The sequence below is a fragment of the Mirounga angustirostris genome, unplaced genomic scaffold (assembly GCF_029215605.1).
Source record: "Mirounga angustirostris isolate CCGP_5_RB_7025 unplaced genomic scaffold, mMirAng1.0.hap1 SCAF_7, whole genome shotgun sequence".
Lineage (NCBI taxonomy): Eukaryota > Metazoa > Chordata > Mammalia > Carnivora > Phocidae > Mirounga > Mirounga angustirostris.
This window is the reverse complement of record NW_026991715.1, coordinates 89964013-89978081: the sequence shown is the minus strand read 5'-3', so window position 1 is coordinate 89978081 and position 14069 is coordinate 89964013. Positions and strand designations below refer to the sequence as shown.

The following is a 14069-nucleotide window of genomic DNA, read 5'->3' as shown; positions in this document are numbered from 1 at the left end:
AAGTTGTTATCTCTAAGTAGCTAAATTGTGGGAGATAATTTCCCGATTCTTTATACTTTTTTTGGAATTTCCTATATTTCCTACAGTGAGCATGTATTACTTTTTAATTAAAAGAAAATATAATTTTAAAACAAAATCTTGTTTCTAGATAAGCAGAAAAGGGAAAGCTAGGGGCAAAAAAAAAAAAAAAAAGGGGGAGGGAAGGCGCGTAAAACATTCCATACACACCTTTGGGTTCCTCAGCTGCTGCTGCTGCTTCTCCTCCACAGCTGAGCAGACCTTCCCGCTCTCTTCAGGCCCAGCTCCTTGGTCACCCCTTGCAAGCTGGAGACAGGATTCTACATGACTCTGGTACTCTCGGAATGGGACCACGGATTTACAGAGATAACACTTCTCATTCCTAGCCAATCAGAAGAAAGGGGAAAGTTTTTAGATATTTTAAGATTTGCTTTTGCCTCTGGGCTCCTGGATATATCTCAAATTGTGTTTTTATGCTACTCTCTCTCAATTGTGTTTTTACGTTATTCTGTGGAGGAGACATGTCAACCAATGCAGATTCGCTCAGCGGGATCACCAATAAAACTAACCCGACGCCAATCAAAAGGACTGAGTGATTAGCAGTTTTCCCTGGCTGTTTCTCCGTATCCTGCTGTTGCAGCAGTGGGATGGTAATGAAATCAGTTCTTCTAACTATCTCAAACAATGCTGATTGCTCTTCAGACATAAAATATTCTGCCAAACTCTTCTGAAATTAAGTGTAATAGTTTTTTCAAAGGGAAGTTAAAATTTAGACCGAAAGGGGAACACCAAGAGCATTAAATCAAGATGACATTTTTACCAGGGTGGATGAACTTGTCTGATTAGTAAATTACGTCTGTATGCTGACTTCCCTAATTCTACAACCTGCAAGATCAACTAGGAAGTTACCAAAACCATGTGGTTCTGCCAGAGGCTTTTGCGCAACTTCATATACATAGTTATTTTTATCTTTTTATAACAGTAGAATCTGTAGAAAGAGGGGAAATTGTGTCCTTGAAATAAGGTTTATTGGGCATCAGTGAAAATGGAATCACAGGGGACAAAGGAAGAAAATGAACATTCATTAAGTATTTTCTCTGTGGTAAGAACTGGTACAAAGGCCTTTAAACACAATTTCTCAATTAATTCTTTTGCCCTATTAAGAAGGTACTATTCTCCCCAAGGTCCTATACCTAATAAATATCAGAAGCCAGGTCTGCTTGATTCTTAAGATCAACTTAGTTTTAAGAAGCTAAAGACAACTTTCCAAAGCTTGCTATTTTAGACTTCTCTTTCTGGCCATTACTATTTAGTTACTATACAGCAAAAGAGATCTGAATTAGCTCTAAGGAAAACTTTCTCTGGAGGTCTTCAAAAACAGGAGCAAAAAACTGCCTTATGAGAAAAGCTAGACCAGTGTACCTTTAAAATTTTATGAATTATTGCAAAAATCATATAATAATCCCCTACTACATGTGAGACAGCAGCACTGTGGAAGGAGCTTAAGTTTTTGAGTCAGGTAGGCTTTGCCAGTTCTGGCCACATGATCTTAACCAGTTATTTATAATTTCCCTTCAATTTCCTTATCTATTAAAAAGAAAGAAGAAAGAGAAAGAAAGAAAGAAAGAAAGAAAGAAAGAAAGAAAGAAAGAAAGAAAGAAAGAAAGAAAGAAAGGAAGGAAGGAAGGAAGGAAGGAAGGAAGGAAGGAAGGAAGGAAGGAAGGAAGGAAGGAAGAAAAAAAGAAAGAATAACTATCTTATCAGCTATTGTGAGAGGTACAAAGTAAATCAAACACTTAGCACAGTGGCTGGTATATAACATTAGGTGTTCGACAAACAGCTATTACTGTTACTGCTCTCTCAGATGCATTTTACTAGATGCTGAGGATATAAACATGAATGAAGTCATGTATCTGCCTTCAAATAATTCACAGTCTACCTAGGAAGACAGAAATATCAAAAAAGAAAAAAAAATTACTGCAATATGGTGCGATGAATACAGTCCTAGACAAATGTCCACATGACACGATTCCAAAAGGAACAAGTGATCAGCTCTGCTCAACTGGATTACAGAAAGCAGCCATGAAATTTAGGGTCTAAAATCTGTATTTCAAAGATAAACATTTCTGCCTAATGACTAATTGATTTAACGTTGTGTTGGTAATGTCTTTACTTTCAGAAGGCATCACTTATACCCAACCACCCCTTAGAATGTACTTTCTTAGTCAAGCTGCAACCCACAACCCAAGGAAGTCACCTATGTTGCCCAACCTTTTGCAACTCAACTTCTGTACTATTATACCGCAAAATAGTTCACTGCTTCCCCAAAGTACCCAATACCAATACACAAATTCAAAGAAAACAGAAAGCTAAGAGCAATGTAGAAATGGAATGGGTGGCAGGACTTTTTTAGGGTAATTAAAAAAGATACAGAGGCCACCTGCACTGACATAAATTGGGAATAAGAAAAATAAATTCAGACATCAAAGCAATGAAGTGATTGGAAAACCAGGGTAGGAGAGGAATGGGTCTCTTTATTCAGTCCAAACAATGGTATGTTAAAAGAGCTCCGAGAACACAGCATTACCTACTTACTTGTCAATGTCTAGGGAAGTCTGGACAGCTGTCCCACTGTCACTCTTGCTCTTGGCCTCTTTTTGTCTCCGAGTCAACACTTTCAACAAAAAAAGGAGGGGAAGGGAGGCGAAGGGAGGGAGAAAGAGAGAGGAAGGAAGGACGGAAGGAAGGAAGGAAGGAAGAGGGAGAGGGAGGAAGGGAGGGAGGGAGGGGAGGAAGGGAGAGAGAGGGAGGGAGGATGGGTGGAGGAGTGGGGAGAGGGAAGGAGGGAGGGAGGGAGAGAAAGGAAGAAAGAGAGAGAGGGGGAGGGAGGGAAGGTGGGTAAGGGAGAGAGAGGGAAGGAGGAAGGGAGGGGTAGGAAGAAAACCATTAGTTGGCAGTAGACTCCAAATATAAAAGACAAAATGTATAGGAAGAAGCAAAGTTTAAAATCCTATTCCAAGGGCACCTGAGTGGCTCAGTCTTTAAGCGTCTGCCTTCAACTCAGGTCATGATCCCAGGGTCCTGGGATCGAGCCCTGCATCGGGCTCTCTGCTCAGCAGAAAGTCTGCTTCTCCCTCTGCCCCTCCCCTGCTTGTGCGTGCGCGCGCGCGCGCGTGTGTGTGCTCTCTCTCTCAAATAAATAAAATCTTTTAAAAAATAAATAAATAAAATAAAATCCTATTCCACTGGAAGAAGTGCACTATGTGGGAAACCTCTGCCTTTCTAGCAAAGAGAGTAACACCTATAATGTATTGCCTGAAATTGCCAGCCACAAGATATTCCTGTATTTGCTAATGAGATCTTTTTATTCCCTGTTGCCATGAGATCTAAAGATCTAGTCAAGGGGCACCCGGCTGGCACAGTCAGTTAAGCGTCCGACTCTTGGTTTCAGCTCAGGCTGTGATCTCAGGGTTGTGAGATGGAGCCCAAAGGGTCTGCTTGTCCCTCTCCCTCTGCCCCTCCCCCGCTCATGCTCAGGAGCACATACTCTCTCTAAAATAAATAAAATCTTTTAAAAATATTTTTTTAATTAAAAAAAATAAAGATCTAGTCCACATAAGGAAAGGTTTTGTGTAATATCCCAACTAGCAGCACTCAATCCCTTTATACTTTCCCAACCAAAATTCTGTCTGGTGTGACTACACACTGCAATGAGGTGTTCTATGACATACATAGCTACATCTATCTGAGTACCCATATTAGCTCCAATCTTTACAAAGTGCTCCAATTACAAGAGAGGAAACAAGTTCACAATAGTAACAGTAGTGGAAAAGTTTTTCCCACTACATTAGGACTACCTCCCAGTGCTAGTGGGTATAGACAGCTTTAGCCCAGGTGGCATACCAATACTTTGTCTCACACCAAAAGGCATCTATTTATAAAATAAGTCTCTTAAAAGATCTTGGAAGTTAATCAACTGTTTTCTAGTCTTCATTCCCTGCAATAACAAGAAAAAGTATAACCATCTCACTTCAAATCTTGCCTTCTTCGTGACTTGAAATCCCCATGCCAGAGAATTTAGGAAGGTTATCAGTTCACAAAATAATTTAGGTTGTAAAGCACTGATCTAATCCAAGAGTCAGAAAACTTTTTCTCTAAAGGGCCACATAGCAAATACTTTAGGCTTGGCAGGCCATATGGTCTCTGTCACACAACCCAACTCTACACTGTAATAGAAGGCAGCCATAGACAACACATAAATAAGGGGTGTGGTATGTTCCAATAAAACTATAGAAACAGATGTCTGGCTGGATTTGGCCCCCAGCTGTTCATAGTTTGCCTACCCTTCTAGCCAACCTTCTACTCATAAAAAATGCTTTCTATAAGCATCCCCAACAAGTAATCATACAGTCTCAACTTGATTATATCCATTCACTGAGGGGAATTCATTTCCTCCTAGGGAAACTCATTCTATTGCTACACAACAATCCAGCTCAATCTGTATTTACTGGGGGCTGTATGAGTGAGTTTACCCCCTTTTCCATAAGTCAGCTCGCTCTTTGAACACTTAAGCTACATTACAATCTTAGATTTACTCAGTTGTCTGCTGAAATGTAACCTCCTTCAAAGCAGGGACTTATATCTAGTCATTAATCCAATCTCTAATGACTGCAGAAACTTTTTGATTGCCTAGGTTAATTCTAATCCTTGTAACAATCCTCTAGATTGGTATTATTATTCTGCCCTACTTTAAAGGTATGGAACATGGGGCACCTGGGTGGCTCAGTTGATTAAGCGGCTACCTTCAGCTCAGATCCAGATCTCAGGGTCCTGGGATTGAGTCCCGCATCAGGTTCCCTGCTCAGCGGGGAGTCTGCTTCTCCCTCTTCCCTCCCCCCTCTCTAATAAAAAAATAAAATCTTAAAAAAAAATAAAAATAAAGGTATGGAACAAACTCAAGAGGCACTGACTTTGCCAAGCTAGCACAAATGGTAAAGTGGTAGAACCCAGGATAGATACAGATCAGGCTGATTTCCTATACCCAAGTTTTACATTCCTAGTTGACCTCCTTTACATACACCCCGATTTGTCAGTCTCTCTCTATATGTGTGTGGAACCCAAAAATGGGCCAAATGCTCAACAAGCAGTCTGACCAGTTGAGAGAACACAAGAACCACAAACTAACCCACTGAGACTCATATTCTACTAATCCAGCCAAGGCTGTATTTGCTTTATTGACAATCTTAAACTGAGCTTAAAGGTAATTAAGATCCATCCCCTACCCTTCCAAATTATCTTCAAATAAAATATTATTAAGACAAGTCTCCTAATTCTATACTTGGTTAACTAAGTTGTTAGTTATTTCCCCTCTTAAATATAGGACTTTATATTTATCCTTGTTCTTTTCAGCTGAACATTCTAGTCTGTTGATATCATCTGCAGTCTTGATTCTGTCATCTGATGTTATCAGCTCTCTTTTCCAGCTTTGTGTCATCTGCATATATGACAAGCATGCTTTCTACATCTTCATCCAAGTCAATGAGGAAAATGGTTATAATAAATGACATGGCCAAGGACAGAAACCTGTGGCATTTTACTAGATAAGCCTGTCTTCTTCTTCCTGGTCCAAATTTCCTTTAAATACTTAATCAAGCAAATATTTATTGAGAATCTTCAACATGCAAGTAATTTGTGGATATATAGGAAATTATGTGGTAGGGTCCTTGCTTTTTTTTTTTTTTTTAAGATTTTATCCATTTATTTGACAGAGAGAGAGAAAGAGAGAAAACAAGCAGGGGGAGCCACAGAGGGAGAGGGAGAAACAGGCTCTGAGCAGGGAGCCCAACGTGGGGATCGATCCCAGCACCCTGGGATCATGACCTAAGCCGAAGGTAGACACTTAACCGACTGAGCCATCCAGGTGCCCCAGGGTCCTTGCTTTTAAGGAGCTTACAATTTACTAGGGGAGATAGCACATACACTAAATAACTGTAACACAAAGTGTAAAAAGATATGCATAATAAAACAAGATCATATACACAAGCAACTTTTTTTTCCCCTCCCTTCCTCCTTCCCCTCATAAGCAACTATTAATAGTGTTTGTCTCTGGGGAGGATGACAGGGACACTTGGGGAATGCAATAGGAGGGAGGCATACTTTTGCACTATATACTTTTCTGTACTGTTGAATTAAAAATTAAAAGGGAAGAAAAAAGAGACCAGATTATAGAGAGGTCTTGGGTACAAGTTAAAAGTACACTATTTCTAAGGTTCCTTCCAACCCAGAGATTTTAGAAGTAAAAAGAAAGTACTATAAGAGATAAACATCCTGGACACAGCTGTATAACCACCTTCAAATCCACCTCCTATTCTATCAGCCAGTCCACATTTCTCAATCTTATGTATAAGGACTTCATGAGAGATTTTATCAAGTGCCTTGCTGAAATCAATTCTCAAAAGGTTGGCACCTCACAGATTAAAGAAACCTTTAAAGGGTCGTTTATTTCCCCCCTCTCTCTTTCTATTTGTCCTCCATCTTGACTACCAAGTATTTTTCCGAAAGAAATACTTGGAAAGCACTCCACAGGCAAGGCTGGCAAAAGAATTAATTGCTTCTAGCACTTATATCCCTATTGCACTTAGCACATTTCTGTTGTTATTTGTTTATATGTCTTCTTCTACACCATGCAACTTTCTGAATTCAGAGATTCTGGGTTTTGTTTCTTCAGCATCCTCAGCAGAGTCCAGCACTGATTAGATGCTAATAAATATGTGCCAAATTAAATCACAGCAATGGATTTAAAAAAGCTCTTGTTTTATGAGGACATTCTCTGTGCCACGGACTTTATAAACATAATTTCTAATCTTTTACAACAATTCTGTAAGGCATATATGATTATCTGTATTTTATAGATGATGAAATATTAAATAACCTCATCAAGATCACAAAGCTAAAACAACAACAACAAAGAAACATGGCACCAGGAACATAGTACAAGTCTAACTTTACAGAAGCATATGTTGGGGCATCTGGCTAGCTTAGTTGGTGGAGTGTGTAACTCTTAATCTCAGAGTTGTGGGTTCAAGCCCCATGCTGGGTGTAAAGATTACTTAAAAATAAAATCTTAAAAAATAAAATAAATATAAAATAAAATAAAGAAGCATATGTTGTTTTACAAGAGCACAATGCCTTTCCTGGGAAATAAGAAGGTAACGGATGGGAAAAGAAAAAGTTGTTAAGTGGTAAATGAGTGGGCAAGTGGAAAAGGGAGAGATTTGGCAGGTGGCTGAAAACTATATGCTAATTTTATTATTAAATATTATGATCAGAGTGAACTGGACTGGACCCTGCAGCTGTATTTTCCCTTTGAAACATATTATCCTACAAAGGGGCATGAAGGTATATGTTGTTCTAAAGGAGCCTCCTACTTTAGTTTCTGAGGGCTGAGATACCCATTTCAAAGAGCTGCAGGAAGAAATTTCAGTACGAAACTTAAGTCCAAAAACCTAACTACTGATGACAACAGCCAAAGATTTCAAAAGGGAACAATGGAGTCTGAGGACAACTACCAGAAAAGCAACTACCAGGTAGGAAGGATAGAACAGAAAGGAGGGATATCACTGAGAGATGAGAGAGTCACTATAAACCTACAACCATTAACTCAGGACTTTATATAACACTGGATGGAAAACATCCTAAGGAGCTGTGCTTGGGACTTGGCTTGACACTGTTAATACATAAAAGAAGCAGCAACACCTAGCAGAATAAAGTGCACTGACTTTAGAGTTGTCCAAGTTGGGATTCTACTAGCTGTGTTGCCTTGGGCAAGTTACTTAAACTGAGTATCAGTCGACTTACCTACAAAATGAGAAAACAGCATCTACCCTCATAGGTTTTGGTAAAGATCGTATCAGATAATCCAAATAAACTGTAATAGTGTTCAGCCCACAGAAAGCCCTCAGCAAACATGTTATTATTATATAATTCCCATTATTATTCCAGATTTATTTCTTAGCTTTATCCAAAGATTTAAGACTACCCTTAGAACCAGTGCCCAGTTTATCTATAAATTAGGTTAGGTCTTAATCTTTAGTTCTCATACTAATTTGTACAAACAGAATGGTCAAGTAAATAACCAAAGCCTTACAGAACAATCATCAATACTATGTAAACATTTGTTTCTACACTGTTTCCAGAATCCAAAGAAGACAAGCAGTCAAAAATAAAGACATGTGGGGGTGCCTGGGTGCCTCAGCCTTTAAGCATCTGCCTTGGGCTCAGTTCATGATCCCAGGGTCCTGGGATCGAGCCCCAAGTCGGGCTCCCTGCTCAGCATAGACTCTGCTTGTCCCTCTCCCTCTGCCCCTCCCCCTTGCTCATGCTCTCTCTTTCTCTCAAATAAATAACTCAAATAAAAACATGTGGCCTAGAATTGTAAACAGTGAAGATGATGGCTCCTTGAGGAGAGTGGATATTATATATACAAAGAAGAGAGATTTGGGCGCCTGGGTGGCTCAGATGGTTAAGCGTCTGCCTTCGGCTCAGGTCATGATCTCAGGGTCCTGGGATCGAGTCCCGCATCGGGCTTCCTGCTCCTTGGGAGCCTGCTTCTCCCTCTGCCTCTCTCTCTCTGTCTCTCTGTCTCTCATGAATAAATAAATAAAATCTTTAAAAAATAAAATAAAATAAAATAAAAAAAGAAGAGAGATTTGGCAGAATGACAGTCTATTCAGTCTGTCTCTCTCAAACTCAAAACCATCTCAGCAGAAAAAATGGGAGGCCACAGGGGCGCCTGGGTGGCTCAGTTGGTTAAGCGTCTGCCTTCCGCTCAGGTCATGATCCTGGGATCCTGGGGTCCTGGGATCAAGCCCCACGACCAGCTCCCTGCTCAGCAGGGAGTCTGCTTCTCCCCTCCTTTTGACCCTCCCCCATGCTCTCGCACACTCTCTAATGAATAAATTTAAAAAATTGTAAAAAAAAAAAAAAAAAAAAGGGAGGCCACAGAATTGTGTATGGTCCTGCTAAGACTAACCATCCTCCAGCCTAGCATTTCCTCAGCGGGAGGTAAGAGAAAGAAGGGAAGGCTTGTTCCACCTGCATGATGCCTGTCTCAGTGTTACCAGCCTCTCCTAAAAGACTAGTCCCAACAAAAAGGCCATCATTAGAATTATCTACCATTTTCTGAGACATGTGGCTATTTAAATTTAAATCTTAATTAGCATTAAATAAAATTTAAAATTCAGTTTCTCAGTCCCATGAGGCGTGATGACACAATCTGGTCCACTGCAGTGTTCCTGTTGCCTCAAGGACTTTTAACATTTCTTTTGAGTAGATCCCTGGTGATGATTTCTTTCAGTGTTAGTATATCCAAAAAGTCTCTATTTCATCTTTTAAATTTTTAATAAATTTTTAGTTTGGAATAGTTTAGATCTGTAAAAGTGTTGGATAGTGTAGAGATTTCTTTATAACGTTCACTCACTTTCTCCTAATCTTAACATTTCATGTAACCATGGTACGTTTGTTGGAACTAAAACATTAACACCGGTATAAAACTTTGTTTAAGTAGGCTCCACACCCAGCTTGGAGCCCAACACAGGCTCGAACCTATGACCCCGAGATCAAGACCCAAGCCGAGACCAAGAGTTGGTCGCCCAACCGACTGAGCCACCCAGGCACCCCTTTGGTATACAACTATTAACTAAACTCCAAACTTCATTCAAATTTCACCAGTTTTTCTGCTACTACCCCCTTTTTCTTTTACTATTCTCAGATCTAATCCGAGATACTTTATTACATTTAGTAGCCCTCATTTTTGAAAGATTTTGCTGGGTATAGAAATTTAGGTTGATAACTTTTTCTTTCAGAAATTTGAAAGATTTTGCCCAGTTGTCTTCTTGTGTGTATTGTTCCTAACAAGAAATCTGATTAATTCTTATTTTTCCCATCTGTATGTAACATGTCTTTTTTCTCTGGATTGTTTTCAGGGTTTTCTCTCTCTCTCTCTGGTTTTAAGCAATTTGATTATGATGTGCTTTTAAAATTTATGATCCTGTGACTGTGCTTCCTAGAACTTCTTGGATTGACAGATGCATAGTTTTCATCAAGTTTGGAATTTTCTCAGTCATTAGTTCCTCAAAATTTTTTTCTGTCCTTTGCCCCCTACAGGGACTGTGGTTACCTGTGTATTAGGCCACTTAAAATAGTCTCATAGTTCACGGGTATTTTTTTCATTTTTGTGTGTGTCACACTGCAAGTGCTCAATAGCCACATGTGACTACTGGCTATCATATTTGACCCCACAGATATAGAACATTTCAGTCATGTGGACACCTCCTTTGGCTAGCACTGCTCCTTTAAGAGATAACCAGGACTAGTCCTGTCATGCCTTAAGTCTGTTTACTTTGGACACCATGAGAAATCCAAGCCTCCCATGGCATCTCTCATCACCTAGATTCTCATCCCCACCTGACTGTTATCTGGGGGACTTTTATAAGCTGACTTGATCTTCCCCTCCTACTCTCAAAATTACTTTCTCCCTTGGAACTTGTGTCAGTGCTCAATAAAACCCCCGATGTTTTCAGCCTCCTGTGTGAAAGTTTCCTTCATCCTCTTGCTCTCTGTCCTCTAAGATGGCTGTCCTCTGAAGATACTGTTTCTCTTTGTACCTTCTCAAGTACTGGCTGTTTCTTCTTCCTTACGCCATAGTACTACTGACCTGGAGGTGGGGTAAATAGCCTCTCATTTGTTTCCAGACTACTAGAAAAACCTAGTTTGAAACACGAACCATTGTGCTAGCCCTGCTACCCCACCCTTGAAGTCATCTACTGTCCTCCTGGTCACCTGCCCCTTACCAGCCACCCCACTTCCTGGCCATTCATTGAAAATTTTAACATACCACTATCTTATCTCTTCACTCTTCCTGCCATCATTCTTGGTGACTTTAATATCTACTTATTAGACTGAAGCATATGAAGTTGCAGTTTTCGTAGGTTCAGCCTAGGGTGTGGTCTGTCCAATACGCTGGCCTCTCAGTTCCTTGACCTTTTTTTTTTTTTTTTAAGATTTTATTTATTCATTTGAGAGAGAATGAGATAGAGAGAGCATGAGAGGGGGGAGGGTCAGAGGGAGAAGCAGACTCCCTGCCGAGCAGGGAGCCCGACGCGGGACTCGACCCTGGGACTCCAGGATCATGACCTGAGCCGAAGGCAGTCGCTTAACCAACTGAGCCACCCAGGCGCCCTCAGTTCCTTGACCTTTTGTCTATCAGCTCCCGTGGATCATACCATCTCAGCCTTTCTCAAGTGGGGTTCTGAGAGAGAAGTAGGCCTAATGCCCAAGACAGCCATTGTATGTAATGAATTAACCTCTGTCCTTTGCCTCTCGAATGGTACCAGTTATGTACCATCCTTGGGAGAAGTAAGAAACTGCCAATTCATTATCTGTGGTCTCCGGTTCCAATGAAGAATCCTGGTTCCTCAACCCTGGTTCTGGTTGAGCCTTTTTCAATAATAATTGTGCCACTTTCAAGATCTCATTTGATCATAGTGATCAAGCTATCATTATGATCCAAGTAAACATTAGACCCTGCCTGGAATACTGCAAGTGCCTCCTGTTCACTTCTACTTTTGCTCCTGGTCCTCTACAGACTATATTTCACACAGTAGCCAGAGTTGGATTACATCACTCCCTTGCTCTCAACCGTTCTATGGCATTTCATCATATTTAGAATAAAGTGCAAAAACCCAGATGATCTGATCACTGATCTGATCTCATTTTCTCATATTGTCCCATTCTCTGATCACCAGCCCCTATCTTTTCCAACTCACTCCCTCTAATATCCTAACTCCAATAATCCTTCAGCCCCACTAGGATGTCTAAATCTAGACTATCACCTTTTCATTGTCCATTACCCTGTCATGGCCTCACTTCTTACCTAACTTAGATTTCACCGTTATCATATTAACAATTCCCTTGAATATTCTCTCAACTCATTTCTACTTTCTATTGTACTCCCTGGCAAAACCCAATTTTGGTTAGATCCAACCTTCTACCTACTTATTACGTGTCCACAAGCAGCACAACAATGCTGACTGGGCTCACAGTATATTTAAGACCACAGACCTCAAGTGGCCCCTCAGTACTGCCCAGCAATCATCATATGTTTCTATGGTCAGTTTATTCTTCTACTCTCCCAGAGACTATTTTATTTCTCCTCTGCTATCCTTAAACCTCCAGTATCCATCCTGACTCTGGAGTCGCCATTTTTGTTTTGATACAACAACTTTATTGAGATATGATTCATATTACATAATTCACTAACTTAAAGTGTAATTCAGTGGTTTTAGTATATTCATAGTTGTGCAACTATCACCACTATCAATTTTATAGTATTTTCAATAACTGAAAAAGAAACCTGTTCCCATTAGCAGTCACTCTCCATTTCCCTGCTAACCTCCAGCCCTAGGCAAACCACTGATCTACTTCTGTCTCTATGGGTTTGCCCACTCTGGGCATGTCATATAAATTGAATTGTACTATGTTTGGTCTTTTGTGACTGGCTTCTTTCACTTAACATATGTTTCCAAGGTTCATCCGTGTTGTAGCATATATCAGTAATTTATTCCTTTTTTTCCAGACCGTGGCTGCACCATTTTATATTCCCACAGAAAATGTACTGGGGGCGGGGCGGGGGGTACCAATTTCTCCATATTCTTGCCAACATTTGTTATTTTTGTTTTAAATAGAGATCCTAGTGGGTGTGAAGTATCTCGTGATTCTGACTTGCATTTCTCTATTGACTAATGATGCTGATCACTTTTTCATGTGCTTGTTGGCCATTTGTGTATCTTCTTTGGAGAAATGTCTACTTGAGTCTTTTGTTTTAATTGGGTTGTCTTTTTGTTGTTGAGTGGTAAGAGTTCTTTATATATTCTGGAATCGAGACCTTTAACAGATACATGATCTGCAAATATTTTCTCCCATTCTGTATATTTTTCTTTTTACTTTCTTGATAGCGTCCTTTGATACACAGCAGCTTTAAATTTTGATGGTGTCTAATTTATCTATTTTTGTCTTATATTGCTTATAGTTTTGGTGTCATATCTAAGAATCCATTGCCAAATCTAAGGTCCTGAAGATTTACCCCTAAGAGAGTTTTAGAGTTTTTAGTACTTACATTTAGGTCTTTGATCTATTTTTTGTATGTAGTCTGAAGTAGGAGTCAACTTTTTCTTTTGCATGTGGACATTCAGTTGTCTTACCACCATTTGTTGAATAGACTATTTTCCCCCTACTGAATTATCCTGATAGCCTTGTCGAAACCTGGTTAGCTATAAATGTACGGTTTTAATTCTGGACTCTCAATTCTATTCCATTGATCTATATATATCTATCCTTATGCCAGCAGCATACTGTCTTGATTGGTAAGTTATATAATTAGGAAGTGTGAACCCTCAACTTTGTTCTTTTTCAGGACTGTTTTGGCTGTTTTGGATCTCTTGAATTTCCTAATCTCAAAAAATGGAGTCATCATTAAACCAGTTGCTCAGGGCAAAACCATGGTGTCACCTGAGTTTTCTCTTTCTGTCATACTCCAGAAATCCTGTAGGTTCAATCTCCAACATACATCCCAAATTTGGCAACTTCTTTACCTCACAGCTATCATTATGATCCAAGTAAACATTAGACCCTGCCTGGAATACTGCAAGTGCCTCCTGTTCACTTCTACTTTTGCTCCTGGTCCTCTACAGACTATATTTCACACAGTAGCCAGAGCTGGATTACATCATTCCCTTGCTCTCAACCGTTCTATGGCATTTCATCATATTTAGAATAAAGTGCAAAAACCCAGATAATCTGATCACTGATCTGATCTCTCCTCTCTTTTCCTCGGTTGCTCATCCCACTGTACTCATTGTGGCTTCCCTGCTGCTGTAAGAAACATGTCAAACACTCTTGCTTTAGGAGCTTTATAGTTATTCCCTTTACGCATATTAAAGTATTTATAGATGATATGATACGCCTGAAAACTGCTTCCCCAAAATCTAGTGGGG

At 39.9% G+C, this 14069-nt stretch overlaps 1 protein-coding gene across 8 annotated transcripts in view; it reads right to left on the bottom strand.

Moving 5' to 3' along the window:
• Positions 1–14069, bottom strand: part of UIMC1 (ubiquitin interaction motif containing 1) — a 164414-nt gene that overhangs the window by 3394 nt on the left and 146951 nt on the right. For all 8 annotated transcript variants that reach the window (XM_064596519.1, XM_064596520.1, XM_064596521.1 and 5 more), the window contains 2 exons: positions 2614–2692; positions 229–400 (listed from right to left, as the gene is read on the bottom strand). In XM_064596519.1, coding sequence (XP_064452589.1) covers positions 229–400; positions 2614–2692 — 251 coding nt within the window. The remainder of the gene's footprint in view (positions 1–228; positions 401–2613; positions 2693–14069) is intronic.